The 15,797-nt window shown below is 51.9% G+C and overlaps 1 protein-coding gene and 1 long non-coding RNA gene across 2 annotated transcripts in view; both read right to left on the bottom strand.

Annotated features, from left to right (window-relative positions):
* Positions 1-623: 623 nt before the first annotated feature.
* On the bottom strand, positions 624-4,188 carry LOC115290428. The gene is made up of 2 exons (XR_003908077.1): positions 3,376-4,188; positions 624-3,285 (listed from the first exon to the last, which is right to left on the bottom strand). It is a non-coding gene; the product is annotated as an uncharacterized LOC115290428 (long non-coding RNA).
* Positions 4,189-8,895: 4,707 nt separating this feature from the next.
* Positions 8,896-15,797, bottom strand: part of ING1 (inhibitor of growth family member 1) — an 8,011-nt gene continuing 1,109 nt past the window's right edge. Inside the window, exon 2 of the mRNA XM_029936442.1 lies at positions 8,896-10,800. Coding sequence (XP_029792302.1) covers positions 10,097-10,800 — 704 coding nt within the window. The 3' untranslated portion in view covers positions 8,896-10,096. The remainder of the gene's footprint in view (positions 10,801-15,797) is intronic.

Consider the following 15,797-nt stretch of genomic DNA (forward strand, 5'->3'; position numbering starts at 1 on the left):
AACAGCGGAGCCTGGGCTGCAGAAATCAGTCAGAAAGTGGAGACGGAGACACGCGTACACCTGGAACGTCAGCATGTACTAGAGGTGACATTTCACAGGAGAAGGTAGAGGACGATTCAGCACTGGACTGACGGCGAGGGGTAATGTGCCACGTTACTTAAGTTGCAGGCACTTTTATATACTTGTCTTGGCCTGAACTTCACAGAAACACACTGAGGGATACATACTGTTACATTCCACAGAACGAAAGAACCGAGCCTTGGAGACAGGAAACAACCTCACTGGGTCACGCGGCACAGCTTCGGCCTCCGGCTTGGGCGCATGCCCGCCATGCCTCACGGCCTCCGGCTTCTGCGCATGCCCGCCGTGTCCCCCTACCTCCCCCCCCATCTCCAGCTTCTGCAGGTGCCCACCACGCCCACTGGCGTCACCCCCACCTACCCACTGTATTCCAGCAGCTTCGGGCACTTCCCACCCCAAACACCAAATAAATTCCAGATGGATAAGAAGGTATTTTCTTTAAATATAAAGGATAGAATATATTTCATAATCTTAGGATGGAAAAGACTTTCTTAAGCAAAATATAAACCCCTATAAGGGAAAAAAGTTCAGAGAAGCCGATCTCAAAATTTAAAGCTTCTTTATGACAGAAGATGTCTTAAACAAAGGTAACCACAACAGGCTGGGAAGAAATATTTGCCTGTAACAAAGCAATAAGACAATTAATGCTTTAGAATAAATACGGACGGCCAGTACACACCTGCAGACAATCACTACAAACATGGGAAGTGCAAAGTATATTTAAATACAAATATTCATATATAAAATGTACAATATAGGTGATGTAATATGTATAAAATATGTAATATTAAGTAGTTAATATAGAACATCACATATAATAACTGTATAATTGTATCTTTTCCCAAGATAGGAAAAAATTAATTGTGTTAATATCCAGTGATGACAAAGATAAGCAAGAGAAGTATTCTCATATATTGCTGGTAAAGTATGAAGGGGCACGGCTTTTGGGGCAATTTGGCAGAAAGATAAACACGTGAGGTTTCTCTATTACAATTTCATTTCTGTGCATCATAGAGAAATAGTCCCACGCGTGTGGCGAGACCGACGCAGAGACACGCATATCAGATGGTTTGCGGTAAGGAACAAGTTGAAGCAATCGGCACGTTAATCAACAAAGGAGTGCTTGTTTACACCAATTAGGACAAAATTATTTGCAGCAGTTAATTATATGTTAATTCATCTTTATGTATCGACATGCAAAGATCTCCAGGACAGTGTTATCTAGGAAAGCAGTTAGTGTAAGATCCACACAGAGAATACGACGCCATTTACATATAGGACAAAGCCAGACCCTATCTTTGCACAGGCTACTTACTGCTGTGTCACAAAACACCCAAGTTAACTTTCCGGGGCATCTGGGATTCGGGCAGGGCTGTGTACTCAGTGTCACCGGGGCTGGAACCACCTGTGGGTCTGCTCATGTGTCTGGGGGAGGGCTCCGGCTGCCCAGGGGACCCCGCTGAAGTTGTGGCAGGAACACCTGTCTGGCCTTGGTGGGTGGCTGTGTCCCAGGGTGCCCCTCCGTGGACCGGGGTGGCCGGGGCTGTGCTGTGCTGACCGCCCTCACCAGGGTAGTCTCTGCGCCTCCGGGTCATGGTCTCCTTCTGAGCACAGGCTGGAAGCTTCATCCAGAGGCTGGGGGAGGGGAACCAGGCCCCCCCTTTGATGGGAGGAGTGGGAAATTTGTGGTTTCGAGGCCAGCAGAGGCGTGAGTGTAATGCCCTGGACGGAGCTCTGTGAAGACAGGCACCGCTGTGGCACCGGGAGGGCAGCGGGGCAGCAGCACAGGCGGCGGTGGGTGTGGTCAGTGCGCAAGCCCGGCTGGGACCAGCTAGAGAACAAGAGTGTCTTGACTCACGTAAGTGGCCATTCCAGGCGTTCAAATGACGCCAGCAGGGCCTACACTTGTCTCCATTTTCCAGGCAGACCCTCTCCACCTGGGGGGCAAGGCAACCCCGAAAAGCCTCATGTCCAATTCTCACCCCTTAGCGGTTCCAACGGAAGAGAAAGTCACTGTGTTGCTGACTCCAGAAGAAAGTTCCAGGAAAGATGTGTAGCAACGGGATCGGGGTGCCTGCCTGTCCCTCCACTCCCACAGGGCCTGCGGCGGGCACTGTGAGCGGCCCGGCCTTGGTGGCCTTGGTGGCCTCTTCAGTAGCTGCCTCCTATTCTGACTGATTTGCTTTGCTTTGGGGAATCTCTTGTGTTTGCTCTTGGGTACGTATTTCAAACATCTTCCCTCCCGCATATGAAATATATCCGGTCTTTGTCGTGTTTGAGCCGTGGTCCAGCGTATTGACCGACACTCCTTCACGGCTTCCGTAGACCCATTCTCTTGTTGTCTGTCTGAGTTTATGGTCTTTACTGCCGGGGCTGACCTTCTGTGTCTCTGCACTTGAGGAACACCGGCCTGGCCTCCCCAGCTGTCAGAATCCCCAGCTGCCCTGCTGTCAAGGCGGCACGAGGCTTTAGGTGACCAACAGTCTGCCATCACATGCACACCACAGTGTCCCGCCTTCCCTGTGAGGCCGGACATGTCATTAGTTGGCTTCTTCCTTATGCCAGACGTTAAACAAATATGAATAAAACTGTTCTAAGAGTCATATTCTGAAGTAGCCTTGTAGGAGTAAAAGAAGAAATGAAATTAGCAAATCCGTCCATGTATTTCACTTCCGGAAGACGCTGGCCCCGGTCACCACAGTGATCCTGCCGCAGAGAGGTTTTGCCGGTACGATCCAATTTGCTGTCCTGTGTTGTCTTGTAGTTTTCGAAAAGTCGGTGTCGCTGGTGCAAACTCCGTGGCAGGAACCGTAGCCTCCACGATTTGCACCACACCGGCCCGTCCTGTCGCAGGTTAACAGGTGCTAAGAATGTGCTCACTGGGCACTGAATGTTCGGGTGACTCTTAAATACAGAGTGACACGAATACGCGCTGCAAACTGTTCTCAGAATTGTCCTCTCCCGTTCTGTTCTTACCCTTCCCTCCGCGGCTCCGTCAGTCTCCCCTTCGGTTAAGGTTCTTAAGTCCAGGAGGAAGGTTTCAAAATTGGCAAAGTGAACTGCTCACTAGCCGTTGGCACTGAATGATGACCGTGAAGGGCTCCAGGGAGGTCCATCCTTGTGGGTCACTGCCTTGGCCTACCTGACCTTTTCTGACAGATCTTTGCGCCCTGAGAGTACTTCACTGCTGGCCACGTTCTACTCCTGTGTAGGGAGCAGATCAATGATTTTGAAAATCATGCGTATTGACCACGGAATAATTATAGTCCTCACCACCGCCTAATTTTTACTTACCTTGAAATGTAAGAGTTAACTTCCACCTTTGAGCACAACCCAAGTAATGTGGAAGGAATGAAGCCGAATCCAGCCTGCTTGCCATGGTGGCGGTGTGATTCCTCGTTTTCAGCATGGCATCCATCAGGGTTAAGAAGGATTTTTAAAATGGAACAGTTGCTCCAAACACAGTACCTGTGTCCAAGCCAGACTTGCGGCTCCGCATCTAGCAAGCCACCTGCCCCTTGGCCACAGGTTGGGCCACGCACATGTCCCCACCTGTGCAGGACTGTTTCCAGGTCACATCTGGGAAGCACACATCGCTGGCCTGTCCTCAGGGCCACTCTGCCTCCTGGATTGTCCGACAGGTCTCCCTCCCACCTTTGCTTAGGGCGCAGTCAGTCAGTTACGTTACTCGGTTACTCGCGACCAGAAGATGCTTAAAGACACTAATAGAGAAACCCACCCCTAGGCAGCCTCTTGTGCAGAAACAAATCGGGGAGACAGCAAACCGTTTCGAGCACCTTTGTAAGTGGATAAATTGTTAATAAACCCGATGAACCATGATTTACATCTGTGTTTATAAAACTTGATAGTAGAAAATATCAAATCAAAATCAAACTAACTTCAATTTCTCAAATACTGATCATTTAGAAAGACTGCATTTCTACTGGCCTATACATCTATCCTAAAAACATTTCCTGCACACAAATTTGAAATCCTGTCCTAAGTGTCATCATAGAAGATTTAGAAGTGAGAAAAGAAAATGTAAAAAAAGGAAATAGCGTGTTTTTCTATGTCAATCACAGATTATTCACTTAACACATGTTTACTGAAGGCCTCCGCTCTCCACGGACCGCAGCCCCCCGGCCCCCACCCCCACCCCCGCAGAAGGGAGACGGGGCCCAGGCTCAGACGGCGCAGCGGGGCAGCGCGGCCCCAGGCTCGCGGACCAGACCTCCCGAGTCTGGCCCGGGAGCCCCACCACTGACCTGCCGAGCGACTTCACCGCTCTGGGCCTCTGTCTCCTCCCCTATGCATGGAAGGGACTCGACTGCTTTTCAGTCTACTCTGATTCAGTCAAGAGGTGAGTCAACAAGATGTGTGATGGGCTTTGATTGCTGCTGGAAATCTAGCCTTTCTCCACGTCTGGGTTCTACAAAAAGAAACAGGACGGTTTCTGGAGAAGCAGCTGCAGCCCCACCGTCACACGGGATGGAAGACGGAGCGCCCCTGAACCTCACGGCTGGGCCGGACGTTTCCCTCCAGCTGTAAGGAACCTCAATCCATTAAAAAATTTTTTTTGTTTATTGTTTACTTATTTTTGAGAGAGAGAGAGAGAGAGAGGGAGAGAGGGAGAGAAGGAGACAGAATTGGAAGCAAGCTCCAGGCTCCGAGCTGTCAGCACAGAGCCCGATGCAGGACTCAAACCCACAAACCACGAAATCATGACCTAAACCGAAGTCAAACGCTTAACCGACTGAACCCCCCCAGGAACCCCACAATTCTGCTTTTCCAGAACACATCTGTTAACTGGAATGATGAGCAATGGACCAGAATTACTTGTGTAGGATTCCGCGTCTGCTCACTGCTCTCACACATGAGCTCGTCCCCAGGCTTCGGGATACGCTCGGTCACGGTCACTGAGTTGCCAGGAGGCCTCCCCAGGGTTAGGCTGTACTGGCCCATCCGTCCCGATTCAGGCCTGCGGACTCCACACCTCATCCTGCACCTGGCAAACCGCATAGCATCCCAGGGGTGAAACGCAAGCCTGAAGCGGACGAGGCAGGGCAGGAAGCATGAGGACAAGGCGCCTCGGCCACCTGTATTCCCTTCCCGTAAGAGGCCCGGCTGCGACGACGCAGGACCAGGGGCGCTCCTCAGGTCTTGTCTCCTCGGCCACAAATGGCGGGTAACTCCCCACCGCCCAGGAAGTGAGCGCAGACGGAGGCCGCTGTCGACAACCTGGCTGCGCTGCCAACATCAGGTACTTTGGGCCGACGGGGCCACGTCCCGCCACTCGGCGTGTCCCCCTGGGGCAGGACGGGGGGCCTCGCAGCCGCGTGCCGGGGGCCCCCTGCCTGGTCTTGGCATCCTCTCCGGGACCGTGGTCTTCCCGGGCGGGGCCGCGAGGAAGGTTCGCCAGGAAGCATCCGAGGTGCCTGCGCTGCAGACAATGCAGGTGGCTGTCAGGTGTTGGCCGAATAATTTAAGGTCGACTTAAACCAGAGGTTTTCTTGTGTGATAGGAAAACTCTGGTTTAATGAAGCACTGAAATCACAAATCAAGAGTTAACCAGTTACTGTTTGCAGGGATTTCTTTGTTTATTGAGTGTGAGGAAGGGGCAGAGAGAATCCCAAGCAGGTTCCACACGGTCAGCACACAGCCCCTGAGGGCACAACCTGAACAGAAATCAAGAGTCACACGCTTAACCCACTGAGCTACCCAGCTGCCCCTTTAAGTAGGGATTTAAGTTGAGAAAGCATGGTCCCCATCTTTATGAACAAAATCAGAAGGATTTGAGGCAAGAAAAGTGACCTAAGCTTTCCATCAACCCCGTTAAAACCATGCATTTCTTGGGGTGCCTGGGTGGCGCAGTCAGTTAAGCGTCCAACTCCCGCTCAGGTCATGATCTTGTGGTCCGTGGGCTCAAGCCCCACGTCGGGCTCTGTGCTGGCAGCTCGGAGCCTGGAGCTGCTTCGGATTCTGTGTCTCCCTCTCTCTCTCGGCCCCTCCCCTGATCAAGCTCTGTCTCTGTCTCAAAAATAAATAAACATTAAAAAAAGTTAATAGAAAACATCCATGTATTTCTTGTTGTCCTTTTCTGGAGGGGGGCATGCAGCACCCCCGTGTGTGGCCTGTGAGGGGAACAAAGCCCCTGTAAAGCCCTAAGAGAAGGTGCTGGTTCATGATGGGCCGCCCCCTGCTGTCCCCTCCGGGAGCCCTCAATCCGGAGCCCTCCATCTGCTTGGAGACCACGGGTAAGGACACTAGTAATTGAGGACTAGCTGGTTCTCCAGGTCAAACGAATCCAGAAGTCTACCTCCCAAACGCTTAAAAGCCCCGGGGGCCCAAAGACTAAAGAGCTCAGGCTGAGACAGGGCGGGAGACGACAGCCACTGACCGAGTTCCACGCCTGCGGTGACGGCGAGGAATCAGTTCCTTTAGGCGGACGCTGGAGAAGAGCTGGTCGCCTGCAAAAAGCACGTTGTGTCTCTAGAAGCGCACGGACAAGACGCCGGAGAGGGTCTGGAGCCCCGCTACACTCGCCTGGGCCCTGGGGCCAGCGCTGCGACAGGACATTCCGTCCTCTCCCGAGCGGGCGGCCAGGACACGTGGCTTTTATCCTGGGAATCGCTTTGTTCAGCACTTGCAGCCTCTGAGGGCCTCGGGTCCAGAGACCCGCACGCGCAGTGTCACGTGGCCTGTGGGTCCCGCCACCGCGCTGCTCCCTCTCAGGATGGGGACGCAGCCCGGGGAGGCTGCGCCACGGCGGTCAGCACACCAGGTGCCTGAAGGACAGGCTCCTCAGTCCAGTTTACAGAGAAGTGTCCATTGGGGGCCCCTGGGGGCTCAGTCGGTGGAGCGGCTTTGGCTCAGGTCATGATCTTGCAGCTTCATGGGTTCGAGCCCTGCATCGGGCTCTGTGCGGATGCTGCAGAGCCTGCTTGGGACTCTCTCTCTCTCTCCCTCTGCCCTCCCCCAAGCTGTCGCTCTCAAAATGGATGAATAAAGTTAAAAATTTTTTAAGTAAATAGAAAGTTTACGTTCTAATACAGTTTAGACTGTTTATCTGAACTGTAATAACTCAGTTAAATACAAACCAGGGATGGTACCAGAGCAGAGAATGGGGCCTGGGCAAAGCGGGCGAGGGTCAAAAGACACAAACTTCCGGTTATGAAATCCATCATGCGGATGTGCGTGCTCAGGGCGACCACAGTCGACAAGGTTACGGGAGTATGTGTGACCACCGCGGCAGGCAGGTTAACTGCGCTGTGATCTCACGATGCAGGAACATCGAGGCGCCACGCCGCCCATCTCCAACCAGAATGCTACAGCTCAGTTACGCCTCGATTTTAAAAAACCTCTTTTATAAACAAAAATAAATCTAAGCAGCTGTTGTACATAAGCTGGCCCGCCTCATCCATCTTCAGACGCTGGTCCCCTTGCTTCCCGGGGTCACCTGCATTTTTCTACTGTAGCTACATGACCTAAAGCCTAAATCTTGACGTTCTGAGTACTCATGTGTGACTCTACTGTTCACTGGAAATAACAAAAGTGATTTAAAGACCAGCAGGTCCAACATAACAAAACCTTCCTCGGCCATCAAATCCAACAAAATCCACTGCCTGACAGTCCTCTAAGATGGTCCACATTTTTAGAAGAAAAAAATGCCGAGGTTTTTGTCCTTATGGGAAACTTTGTCAAAGGTAGAGGAAAATACCCAGCATTTGTCTTACTTACCCCGATTTATTTCTCGGATGGAGTTAAGCTATTTATTCAAAATCAAACCCCTAAGGGACAAAGATGGGCTTCAACCCAGCAAGGTTAGCCTCTGTGCCTCTCTACAGCCATTTACAGACACCAGAACTGTATAAACATGAAGAAATCCAATGTTAGCAACTGTGTTCTATTCAATCTTCACTCCCTAACTTAGTTTTCAGTATTAGCTCCAATTAAAACAGAAGTAGAAAACAGCAAAAGGAATTTTCTAGAAGCAAAGATTCTTTTGAACTACTTTTATTGCCACCGGACTGTTAATCAAGTATCTCAGCTTTCATATAGGACGCTTTTTATTTGTCTAGGTTAATCTCAACACTCAAAAAGATTCTTCAGGGGCACCTGGGTGGCTCGGACTTCGGCTCAGGTCCCGATCTCGCAGTCTGTGGGTTCCAGCCCTGTAGTGGGCTCGCTGCTGTCAGCCTGTCAGTGGGGAGCCGGCTTCAGATCCTCTGTCTCCCTCTTTCTGCCCCTCCCCCACAGGCGCCCTCCCCCCACCAAAATAAATGTTAAAAAAGATTCTTAAATGTTTTTGAATTTTTGCTGGCAAGTAAATGCCACTTGTAGGTACTGATATGCAAAATGTCCACATTTTAAGGTATGAGCAACTGCAATTTGCATTTCTCCACCAAACAGTTCCCTGTAAGGGGGCTTCGCTGTAAAATAGAGGGACTTCCACCCTGTGAAAACAGTGTTCTGGGCGGCGTTGGTCAAATGAAGTCAACCATCAGAAAACCACCTAGTGTCCGCCCAGAGCCCAGAGCCCAGAGCCCCGGCACTCCGGTGGCCACTCACTTTTGCCTTGTGGGGGCCTCCTAAGCGACGGCGAGACAGACCGTAGGAGAGAAACAAAGTCTCCTCTCCACTTTCCGCTCAGAAACATGCACCATTTTATCGCTTATGCATGAAGGGAGTCTACATCAGGGGCCGGCAAACCTCTCGGGCGCAGGGCCGGAAACTAAGTAATTTCGGTCTTGTGGGGCCTTTGGTCTCTGTTGCAAACAGCTCTGCCATTGTACAAAAGCAGCCACACACGATGCGGATGCGAAGGGCCATGTGCCAATAAAACTTTATTTACGGACACTAAGATTTGAATTTTATAATCTTCACATGTCATGAAACAGGATTCTTCTTTTGACCTTTTTTTTAACCATTTAACAACATAAAGCCCATTCCTGGCTCACAGGCCCTACAAAAACAGGTGGTCAACTGGATTTGGCTTCCGGGCAGTGGTTCCCACCCCCTGGTCTGAATAGATACTCTGTTTTGATGTTTACTTGCTGGCAATAAAGGAACTTCTACTTCATTATGAAGAACAACAAAAGAAATTGCTTAAGGCTTTGTCTAAACTGCTGGTATACAAATCTGTAAAACAAAACTTTAAAAACCACTTACATCCAAATTAAATACACTGCTAGAGGCGCGAACAGACCAAATTCCATTGACTTCCCAACCTCCCATCCGCACAGCTCACGTGCTCACACGGAGGCACACCTCAGTCCTACGAGGCGCTGATCACGGCGCGTCAAGTGCCAGTTCGCTTGGAAACGCACATTTATGCGCCTCGCGTACCTGACACGTGGCTGCACTGGGGGCCTGATGACAGCAGCGTGATCCAAGTTCCAGGGCCCAACCTCTTCCACGCAATTTCATTAAAACTACGCCGACTCACTGTATAAAACGGCCCTTTGGGGAACAGGCCAGTCTACAAAATGTCTGTCGGGTAAAACTTAAACATTTCCTTTCCTAAAAAATATTCTCCACGTTGTAAACCATTCTATTGAGTTGTTAAATGGACAGACATTATTAGAGCAAGAAACAGACTTGCTCTGGGCTAGTATTTTTAGCAGTTCGGCTAATTTTTTTAAACGTGCTCATGGAGTGATGGCATGATCTTTACTGAAATAGCGGCTACGTGACAGCTCTTTCCACGTTTACTGTGTGAGGCTGCTTCCGGGCCACCCCCACCCCAGCAAAGCGAAAACAAGAACAAAAAACAAATCAGTCTGAGACTCACTTGGGTGTTTAATTCAAACCTATATTTGTCGTTCCTAAAATGCTGATCCACAGACCACGCTCGTTACACGTGTGAGCAATGCAAACAAAGGCAGCGGGCGGCGGCGCGACAAGGGCGGCTCCTGTCCCAGCGCTGACAACACCCGTGGGGCGGCCGGGCGCCCGGCGCGCGTGGAATAAATACACTGGCCTCTCGTGCTCCCCGGCGGCGGGCGCGCCCCGCCAACTACCTGTTGTACGCCCGCTCCTTTTTGGACTTCTCCAGGGCTTTGTCCATGGTTTTCTCGTTCTCCCCGCGGCACTTGGGACAGTACCACTTGCCCTTCGGTTTATGGTTCAGCCCCACGCAGGAGAAGTGGAACCACTCGATGGGGCACTCGTCATTGTCACAGCCGATCATTTCTCCATAGGAGACCTGATTGCACAGACAGTACGTTGGCTCGTTCGGGTCGATGGGAAGGTCTGCGGGGGACGCCTCCCGCTCGGCTTTGGCCTTGGAGCGCTTCTTCTTCTTGGAGGCCTTGGCTTTCTTCTCCTTGGGCGTCCCCGAGGTGATGTCGTCGTGGTCGTGGTGATTCGCCGCGTTCTCGCGATTCTCGTTGTTGCGCTGCCGCCGGGACCGCTTGTTGTTGGTCTTTTCCGCCTGCGTGATTGTCTCGCTCTTGGACTTATCCTGGCCGGCTTTGCCGCTGTGGCCGGTGGTGTCGCTGACCTCCTGATGGGCCTCAAAGAGCTCCACGTGGCTGTCCACCTGCCGGGTCCGGTTCTCCACCAGCTCCACCATCTGACTCACGATCTGGATCTTCTCGTCGCCCAGCTCCTGGCTCCGAATCAGGGCCCTCTGGATGCAGTGCAGCACCCTCCTCTTCTGGACGCCGTCGGTCTCGAGTTTAAACTTCTCGTAGTACTCATCCAGCTCCTTTAGGATTTCTGCAAAGGGACAGACGAGCATTACACCCACTGCACGGACACAGGCCTTTTATTTAATCCTCTAATCTCGGAGAAAGTAATGGCAAAGGACAGAAATGATCGATGCAGGATTTCCTAGGATGAGAATCCTACACCCTGCAGGCCTTTCGAGGGGACGCTCTTTTTCTCTACGGAAAAATATCCCTGGAACTGAATACAAATGCCAACACGGCTCCCGTTCGGCAAGGTAACACTCAGCTCCCCAGGGGGCTCTGTGCATCCAGAGCCTGGGTAACATTACTCTTGGAATGGGCAACTTCAGGGAAAAGTCTAAATTTAGGTGAAGTGCTGGTACCCAAACTTTTATTTTCTATAAAATTAATGACTTATGTCCTGTATTTCCATTGTTTTTATTCAAATATTCTTCTAACTTAATGGCCTGTATTTCCTTTATTTTTTTAAAAATTTACATTTGTTTGAGAGAGACAGAGACAGAGCATGAGTAGGGAGGGGGAGCAGAGAGAGAGAGGGAGACACAGAATCTGAAGCAGGCGTCAGGCCCTGAGCGGTCAGCACAGAGCCTGGTGTGGGGCTCAGACTCACAGACTGTGAGATCATGACCTGAGCTGAAGTCAAGACACTTAACCAACTGAGCCCCCAGGCGCCCCTTTTCTTTATTTTAACGCGCTGATGTCCAGGACACACTATTAGACAATGTACGTAAGTACGACTCAGTGACCCAGAGTCTCAGTTTATCGGCTCTGCCTCCCTCCTCCTGCCACGTTATTCCTCTGTATTTACTAAAACAATAAGCCCGACAACCTAGCTCTGCTTTGAAATAACGGTGTCAGGTTTTGCTCATACATTTACTGCTTTAGACAACACACATTTGTATCCATAAAAACCAACAGATTTTAGGGGCGCCTGGCTGGCTCAGTCAGTTAAGCATCCGACTCCGGCTCAGGTCACGATCTTGTGGTTCGTGGGTTCGAGCCCTGCATTGGGCTCTGTGCTGACAGCCCAGAGCCGGGAGCTGCTTCAGATTCTGTGTCTCCCTCTCTCTCTCTGACCCTCCCCCCGCTCATGCTCCGTTTCTGTCTCAATAATAAATAAAACATTAAAAAAAAAACACACAACAGATTTTAAAACATTACCAAAACCAAAAAACCCTCAATGCTATATTTAAACCTTGTATGGGAGATGACTGGCTGGCTCAGTCTGCAGAGCATGTGACTCTTGGTTTTAGGGTTGCGAGTTCAAGCCTCACATTAGGTGTAGAGATTACTTAAAATCTCAAAAAGCAGAAAAAACAAAAAGGCCCCGAAACTTGGTACAGTGTAGTGACTGGAAAATGTAACTTGGGAAATGTAATTAGGCAATTTCCCAAGAAATCAAAGTTGTTCAATTATCTTGATTGAAATAAAGAAAGTAACTATTCTTGCCCAAAGCTTACTGAAATACAAATAGAAATTCCCAGAGTGATTCTCCCCAAGCAGTAACAAGTCTAAACAGAATCGGGGGCACCTGGCTGGCGGAGAAGAACGTTACTCTTGATCTCTCAGGGTTGTGAGTTCCAGCCCCACGATGGGTGTAGAGATTACTAAAAAAATAAATATATGGTATCCGAATTCTTTCCTGAAACCGTTCACAGTCTCTCAAAATAAGGCAATTCCACTCTCCCACTACCAAGTATGTTGCGGGGGGGGGGGGCCCGGGCGGTATGTAACCTGTGACCCGCACTGGCCGCAGATCTTACCTCAGATGGTCACAGGGCACAAACCTAACACGGAAGCAAGCACAAGAGCTCAGGCCCACACGGAAGCTTGCCCAAACGCACGCATCCTGGGGCGCCTGGGGGCTCCTTCGGGTAAGCACTGTACTCTGGATTTCAGCTCAGGCCATGAACTCAAGGATCAAGAGTTCAAGGTCCAAGTCAGACTCCGCGCTGACGCTGACCGTGTGGAGTCTGCTTGTGAGTCTCTCTGCCCCTTCCCTGCTCGTGTTCTCTCTCTCTCCCTTTCTCTCTCAAAAATAAATAAATAAATCAACAAAAAAAGAGAACTCTGAAGATACTTCCTAGATGAATACAGACCATCTGCCACCAAAAAGGAGGAATGCCATAGTCTTGTGATGTCTTAAAAGTAATTCTGAAAATAAATGGGCTCAATGTATCTAAATTCTATTTCATGGATATTAAAATATGAGTTTCTGTAATTTATTTTTAAGCTGATTGCACATTACAAAACTATTAACTGGTTTAATCAAGTAGCCAATTTTTTTAAAGTTTATTTTGAGAGAGCGAGCAGGAGAGAGGCAGAGAGAGAATCCCAGGCACACTCCGCACCATCAGTGCAGAGCCCTACACAGGGCTTGAACTCACGAACCTTGAGATGATGACCTGAGCCCAAATTCAGAGTCAGATGCCACTCACGTGTCCCTCAAGGAACCAAATTTCTAAAGACAATGTTAGCCTTTTGTAGAGGAGAGAACAATTTTATCATATCGCTAATATTAAATTCAAAACATGCAGTTCCCTTTACATCACAAGCAAACTTCTAGCCTTGTGAGACCTCGGGTGTAGAAAGAAACAAAAATCACATGACAAAATTACCGAGAAGTAATTCTGTTCCCTACACACACACACTGGCTTATTTCGGAGACTCACCAAGCACAGCACTGGGTCAGCAAAGCCGCTTAAGTGCCCACTGGCACAAGAACACCAGCTCTAACTGCGCAGGCGCCCTGCCACGACACCTTCAGGAGCTGCTTCAGCTCCATCAGCTCAACGTGCCGCCGACCTTCCTTCTGAAAACGCTCCACACCAACATCCCTCTAGGACAGCAATAGTACCACGCAAAGAATTTAAGGATTAAGTGAGATTGCAGCAAACAATGCGATCTGGCCAAATATTAGAAACGTATTTTAACTTTACATAAAAGGCTGCACTGATGTTCTTTATGAAGCCGACTTGCATTGAGGGGTGGGCATTTTAAAAATACTTGAAAAATAACCCAGCGCCAAGCACAACCTCAAATAACATTTAAAATTGGTAAACTAATTATAATCCATCTTTACGAAGTAATCTCCGGTGGATGCGCACTAAGCAAGTCTGGCCTGTAACACAGGCCCTTCGAACGAAAAGCCCAAGTGTTCCCACGGACGGCGCACACCCCTACATGCACTGCGGAGCCCCAAGCGAGGGGGTGACCGTTACCGACGGCTCCTTTGGCGGCACTGGCTGCCCGCGGGCGCGCCGCCTTCCCCGCAGGAGCAACCCGCTCCGCCGCGGGTGCAGGCTCCACTGGAGACCCCTGGTCCCGAGGCAGCAACAAAGTACCTTGGAAGGGATGCTAGAACAGTTCACAAACACTGTCCTCCTGAAATTTCCTAAAGGTGCTAACGGATGGTGCAGGCGACGACGACTCCCTTTGATCTCTGCACCGAGTCGCCGTCCTGGCTCGCCTTGTGCCCGGCCCTGGTCCCCTCACGCTTTCCCTGCTCCGCGCGGCCCTGGGCCATCGGGGGGCCTGGGGAGGGAGAACTGAATTGCATCCTTGGCAGCCCCGAACCCTGGGTGTCGCCATCGCTCCGCGGCCGGAAATGGCCTTGCTCGGACCCCTGAGGGACAGGCGCGGGGCCGGGCCACCAGCCAATGAGGAGGTGGTCAGCGCCCCGCCCCGAGAGCCGCCGCCTGTGGGTATCGCCCGGCCGTAGGGCGGAGGCCACGCGGGGCTCCAATCACGGCACAGGATCAACGGACATGGCCCGCCCCAGCAGCGCCAATGGCCAATCCCAGGCCGGAGGCCGGGCGACCCGAAGACATTCAAATTAACTCGACCCCCTCTCTCCTCCCCGCCCCTCTGAAGAAAAAAGAAGGCAGCGGAAAGAGACCCGTGCCAGTCACTGCGCAATGCCCACCCTCCTCCGCGCGCAGCAACCAATAGCTCAGCAGTGGACGGATAAGGACATTCCATGGGGGACGCCGAGACCAATCACAAGGAGGCCAAACCGGGACGTTAGCAATATGCTAATAAGACCCCTATAAAAGTCGCTGTGAAGCGAAGACTCGGCTAGAGCGCGCAGGGGCGCCATCCCTGCAGGGGTGCCCGCTGCGCTTCGGGGCGTGCGGCTGCTTCCCACCTCCCCCCACGCTTCCGTTTCCCTGCTGCGCAGCCCTGTAAACATTAGTAAACTCCAAGTGACGATCCGCGTACCATACACAGCCCCCACTGCCATGCCTGACCTGGCAGGAAAGTTTCCCCAACAGCCAACAATTCCCAGCAGACACGAACCCTCCTCCTCTCTCCGGAACTCCGGGCAGCCGGGGCTGCAGAGAACGACCCACAGGTCCTCTCCCCTGCCATGTTCCTCTGCAAACAGACAATCTTTGCCCGTGCCCCCCGAGCACAGGCGACTTCCTCGACCCAGGCTCCCTCCCCTCCCCTTCCCTTCCCATCCCTCCCATTCCCCACCGCACACACCGAATAAAGCCCTTGCCCTCAGCGAACTACACCCGGCCGCGCCGCCCCCTGCACGGCGGCCCTCGTTCAGTGTCCAGCTCCATGGAAGGCCCAGGGGGCTGCGCGGGGGCGGAAGCGGCCGGGGCCACACCGCGCGGAGTACCGACCCCGGACTTTATATAACACTCAGATTCGGGACTGGGTGGGGGTGGCTCCGGGGATGGCGAGCTGAGCCGGGGACCCGCCGCCCGCAGCGTCCTCCCAGCAGCCCTGCGCGCAGCCCCGGCGCTGCGCCCCTCAGACCCAGCGACCGCGGCACATCCCTTCCTCGGCGCCCTAGCCTGCGCCCCCTCCCCCGCAGCACCCCGCCTCGTCACTTCACTACAAAGAGCGCTTTGCTCGCGCAGCCTGGCATTGAGACCTCTCGTTCCTCCTTCCTCCTCCGTGTCCGGGCTTCGCGCACAAGGACCTTGGCGAATCAAAGACGCTCCAGACCTTTTGTTCCTGCCCGGCCAGGGCTGCCGCCGCGGGCCCGCGGCTCCTCCGGGCTGGGAGCAG

Source organism: Suricata suricatta, chromosome 4 (genome assembly GCF_006229205.1).
Source record: "Suricata suricatta isolate VVHF042 chromosome 4, meerkat_22Aug2017_6uvM2_HiC, whole genome shotgun sequence".
Classification (NCBI taxonomy): domain Eukaryota; kingdom Metazoa; phylum Chordata; class Mammalia; order Carnivora; family Herpestidae; genus Suricata; species Suricata suricatta.